Source organism: Nicotiana tomentosiformis, chromosome 9, assembly GCF_000390325.3.
Source record: "Nicotiana tomentosiformis chromosome 9, ASM39032v3, whole genome shotgun sequence".
Lineage (NCBI taxonomy): Eukaryota > Viridiplantae > Streptophyta > Magnoliopsida > Solanales > Solanaceae > Nicotiana > Nicotiana tomentosiformis.
In genome coordinates, this window is record NC_090820.1 from 18,170,299 (window position 1) to 18,175,956 (window position 5,658).

Genomic DNA, 5,658 nt, shown 5'->3' on the forward strand with positions numbered 1-5,658 from the left:
AATACCTATAAAAATTAAATAAATTATAACTAACAAAATAACTTTAAAGTTCACTCTTAAGTTATCGGGTTATTACATGACCAAACACAATTTGTTTATCAAATACTTTCAAAACAATTTGCCAAAAACATAAATTATTTTTCAAAGTAAGTAACTTTTAGAAGTAAAGGATGTGCTGCTATTGATTATTGAAGTTTACATCAATTGTATGTAGTTATAGCCAGAGTGACCACCGATATCTCATATAGCAATGAACAAGTGGATTAGGGCTTTTAAAATTTCAATTAGTTCATTCAAATATATACGTAATAACATTATAATCCACTTTCACAACAAGTGGATTAGGGGTTTTGAAATTTCAGCCGATGATATTTACTATAAATTAGTCATGCACACACCTTAATTGAGCAACACAATTTCTTACAGCAATAACTATCACATATCAAAATAACTGCCATGGCTTTAGCAAAAATGTTCATGATTTTCCTTTTGGCTGCATTAATCGCAACCCCCGCTGTTGTTGCCCAACTTGTTTCAATACGTATAAGTGGGGTTGTACTTTGTAGCGTTAACGGCAATTTAGATGTCATCAACGGACTCACCCCCAAGTTTTTTCTAGTAAGTTTTTTATTTTGTACGTAGACCTATTTATATATATATATACCAAAAGAGAACTCTCCCCAATCGAATAATAAATTAGCTCTATATATACACTAAATCCTATGATAGATGTCGTAAGTGGCATTATTAACCTATGATATATGAGTATATACACACGGTCAGATGATCCAAGAGATAACTACAAGTAAACTTTCTTAATATTTATGCAGATTTAATGATTTGAAGTGTAAGAGAAATAACACGACATCTATTATTCCTTTCATAACAATGGGTGAGGATGTATAAATATAGAGTAACTTGAGGCGAATGAATCCTACACTCGCAGTCATAAGATGCATATGGCCCGATCATAAGACGTTTCAGCATGTTAAACTGTATGATCATTTCATTTAAAAGTCTAAAAAGTGAGATAATATATTTTTATTTACATAATTAATTTTATTTTCAACATGTCAGCTAAAATGCAAAGTTGATCTAATTACGTAAATAATATTAACATCATTTAACTTTGCAGATGCAACAGTGCAATTGAGGTGTGGAACAAGAAATATGGTATCAAGTACAATAACAAATGGATCGGGAGTATTTTCCTTGGTGGTAGATCCTCGTGTAAATACTTTGCCATTGCTATTGTCCAACTGTCGTTTAGTAGTTGCAACTCCACTCTCAACATGTAACGCGAGCTTACCATCTGTTGGGCTTTTGGCATCATCCTTGAGAATTGTAAATATCGGTATTGGCGGTTTCGGCGGTCTTATTAATGTCGGTTTAGGTCCTACTGGTTTTATACTTAATCCTAACCTCATTTTATAGTGAACGAGTTAGCCTGCTAGTACTTAATTAGTACTACTACTATGCATCAGCTAGTTAACCTTCTTGGCCAGTTGTTTACTGTATGAATAAGGACAGTTGTTTCTACTAGTGAATAAAGTGCAAATAATATTTGCAAATTTTATATTGGAGCCATTTAATCGTATTGTGTGTGTTATTATTTTGTTTTTAGCTTTCTCTTATTTATTACCCCTTCTTATATTTTGTTTCATACATGCGGAAATGACTCCAGAATGAGCTTCGACCTAACGGCTCTACAAAAATAAGGACACGTGAAATAAGAATGAAGGGACATAAAAAGAGAATATAGTGAAAGCGGGATAAGATAAAATTAAGGAAGAAACTGTAAGATGATAATGTCGGTCAAACGATAAGATAATAAAGACTAATAAAAATAACGAATAAAATAAAAATAATATCTTATTCAAAGTTATATAATAATAGGACCCAATAAAGTATCTGGCAAGGTATAATACCCCATATAGAGGCACCATGCTTGGTGGGATTAATGAGAAAAAAGATATATATTATTAGTTATATCAATAACATCTCTAGGGAAGGGAAAATAAAAGTTTACATCACGACCCAAATCTCAACCTGTCGTGATGGCGCCTATCATATTATTAGGTAAGCCGAAATATAATGACCCGGCTGGTTATAGCCCTGTTTCCCGTATTTCTGCTTCTTTTATGCTTTATAGCTGTATTATGTCTTACCAGGTTGGTTGGTTTAGGTCCGAAGTGGTTTTGGAGTGAATTGAGATACTTAGTCTCTTAATTGGAAGCTTAAGTTGAAAAAAGTCAATCGGATGTCTACTTGTGGGAAACAACCTCGAATTTGAATTTTTATGGTTCTGTTAACTCAGTTAAGTGATTTTGGACTTAGGAGCGTGTCCGGAATGTGATTTGGAGATCCGTAGTAGAATTAGGCTTGAATTGGCGAAAGTTGAAATTTTAGCGATTTTGGACGGTAGTGAAAATTTTGATACCAGGGTCGGATTGGATTTTCGGAGGTTGGAATAGGTTCGTGGTGTCATTTTTGACTTGTGTGTAAAATTTGAGGTCAATCGAACGTGGTTTGATAGGTTTTGGCGTCATTTGTGGAATTTGGAAGTTTAGAAGTTCTTTAGGCTTGAATCCGGGTGTAATTGATGTTTTGATGTTGTCTTGAGTGATTCTAAGGTTAGACTAAGTTCGCATGGGGTATATGACTTGTTGGTATGATTGGTTGAGGTCCCGAAGGCCTCAGGTTGATTTCGGGTGGTTAACGGCTTGATGGGAGTTGAAGAATTATAGCTGAAGCTGATGCTACTGGTGTAACCGCACCTGCGGAGTGGGAACCGCAGGTGCGAGCCCGCAGAAGCAAAGGAGGAGCCACAGATGCGTCTAAGGAGGATCTGGGCAGAGGACGCAGGTGCGATGGCATTCCCGCACCTGCGATGGTCGCAAAAACAGATTTAGGGGCGCAGGTGCGAGTTTGGACCGCAGGTGAGATGTAGTTCCCGCACCCGCGAAGACCGTAGATACGGTCACTTAATCGCAGGAGCGGAGGCAGTGCGTGGGGATTTTTTTCTGCAGAAGCGGGGCTTTGCCCGCAGATGCGGCTCCGCAGATGCGAAAATGGAGCCGCATGTGCGAGAAGTCTGGGCAGAACCTATAAATAGAATACTTCGAGATTTTTCACCATTTACATCATTTTTGAGCTCGGATTTTGGGGATTTTGGGAGAGGTTTTGGAGTAATCATTGAGGTAAGTTCCTTGTGCCTATTTATCTTCAATAATGGTATTTTTGCACAGATTTTGCACCTAGTTGGTGAGTGTTTTACGTGAGATTTGGGAGATTAGGGCTTGGAAATTGGAGAGTAAATTTTGGGGTTTTGGAGGGGCAATTGAGGTCGGATTTTGATAAATTTGGTATGGCTAGACTCGTGAGTGAATGGATTTTGGGTTTTGTGACTTTCGTCGAGTTTCGAGATGTGGACCTGGGGGGGCGGGTTGAGCCAATTTCGGAGTTTGGGCTATATATTTGTAGTTTGTTTGTGGAATTGATCCTTGTAACCAATATTGATTATCTCGTACTATTTGTGACTAGATTCAGGGTATTTGGAGGCCGATTCGTGAGGCAAAGGCATTTCGGAGTAGGATTTTTGCGCGGTTGAGGTAAGTAACGGTCTTAAATCTAGTTTTGAGGGTATCAAACCCCGAGAATTGGTATAATGTGAATATTTGGAGGTGACGCACATGCTAGGTGACGGGCGTGCGAGCATGCACTGTGAGGGATTGCGACTTGGTCTGTCCTGTGAGACTATAAAGTCGAGTAGCCATTGTTATTACTTGTTTTCCTTGTCTTTAAGCAATTGACTGCTTTTTATGTTAAAAATCATGCTTAGGCCATATGATATCACTGTTGGGACCCGCAATGGTCGTATACTTGTTGAATTGACTGTTAATTATTGTCTTGTACTCAGTCACATTCTTACTTGTGTGTTATATCTCTGTTTCCTCTCATTTCTTGTTGATACTTGTCGTATTTTCTGCTTGGGCTGGTTATTATGATATTCTGTGAGCCCGAGAGGCTGGAGAGGTTAGTGACTGAGATAGGGACTGAGTGCCGAGCTGCGAGCTGTGAAGTATATGGATCGGGTTGCACGCCGCAAAAAGCCTTCAGGCTATATATATATATATATATATATATATATATATATATATATATATATTTGGATCGGGTTGCACGCCACAACAATATTGGATCGGATTGCACGTCACAATAATATTAGATCGGGTTGCACGACGCAATAAATATTAGATCAGGTTGTGCGCCACAGCAATATAGCGCTTGGGCTGAAAGAGCCCCTCCAGAGTCTGTACACCCCCAGTGAGCACAGGTACCTATTGTGAGTGTGTATTGAGGGCTGAGAGCCGAGAGTATGTGCTATTGAGATGAGTTGAGTGACTGCTGCCTTATGAGGCTGTACTTGCTTTTATTTATTGTTGCACTTAGTTGTTATCTGTTGTTGTTGTGAAATTTTTGGAAGGTTCATATTTGTTTTGCTTGAGCTCGAACTGATTTGACTTATACCACTGGATTTGAAAGTATGTCCACTATTTACTGAAAACTTTTGATACGAACTGCATTTTTATAGCTCGTCACTACTTCTCAGTTCTTTATTTAATTATTTTCTTGTTGAGTTAGCTGTACTCATGCTACAACCTGCACTTCATGTGCAGATCCATGTGTGTACGGTTCTAGTGCTCACTGAGTTCGTGCGCGGGCTGATTATCGGAGACTTACGAGGTAGCTTCCGGCATCCACAGTCCTTGTTTCTCCTTTCTTATTATCTTTTCTCTCTTGTATTGGCATTTGGCACAGACTGCAGTAGAGTCCATTTAGAGATTGGTTATTAGATGCTCATGACTTAGTGACACCCCAATGTCGGGCTGTTTTTTCGCATTTATGTTTTATTTGGGTTTTACCCCCATTTTTATGAAACACTCTGGTTATTTTAAATGTCTTAAATCATTTATGTTAAATTTTGAAAGTGTTTTTTGAATGGTCGGCTTGCCTAGTATCATGATAGGCGCCATCACGATGGGTTAGGTTTTGGGTTGTGACACGAAAATAACATAATAACTACACATTTCAAATTAAAACATGATTTAATAGGTCCAATAGTGGAAAGTATCATAAATAAATGATAAAAACAACTGCAACTCAACTACAATAATCCTAAAATCCTAGTGTCACCGAGCACATGAGCTACTAATGTCAACATAGTCTAAAACTCTAGTACAACTGCCTAAGAAGATAGAATAGTACTGATATAAAATGAAAGAAAGGAGAGTCAAGGTTTGTAGACGTCATTATAGCTACATCGAGGTCTACGAACAGGTACTATCACCACTCAAGCAATCACCGCATCCATATGTACTTGGATCTGCACACAAAGTGTAGAGTGTAGTATGAGTACAACTAATCCAATATACTCAATAAGTAACAAGACTAACTTTTTGCTGAAAGCAGTGACGAGCTCAGAAAGATACAGTCCGAATCAAAATGATGACAACACTAATATAACAAGAAAATAATAGTAATAACTCAGCATTGTACGGTACCTGTGCTCACTTCTGGTATGTCGCACTCTAGAGGGGCGAATCCTACCCAAGCGATAATATAAAGTCAATATAGCCTGCTGTGGCATGCAACCCA

General features: G+C 38.1%; 1 protein-coding gene across 1 annotated transcript; it reads left to right on the top strand.

Annotated features, from left to right (window-relative positions):
• Positions 1 to 350: 350 nt before the first annotated feature.
• LOC138899468 (phylloplanin-like) lies at positions 351 to 1,592 on the top strand. The gene is made up of 2 exons (XM_070185949.1): positions 351 to 622; positions 1,136 to 1,592. The coding sequence occupies exons 1-2, from the start codon at positions 457 to 459 to the stop codon at positions 1,432 to 1,434; spliced, it is 465 nt and encodes a 154-aa protein (XP_070042050.1). The 5' UTR covers positions 351 to 456; the 3' UTR covers positions 1,435 to 1,592.
• Positions 1,593 to 5,658: the final 4,066 nt, after the last annotated feature.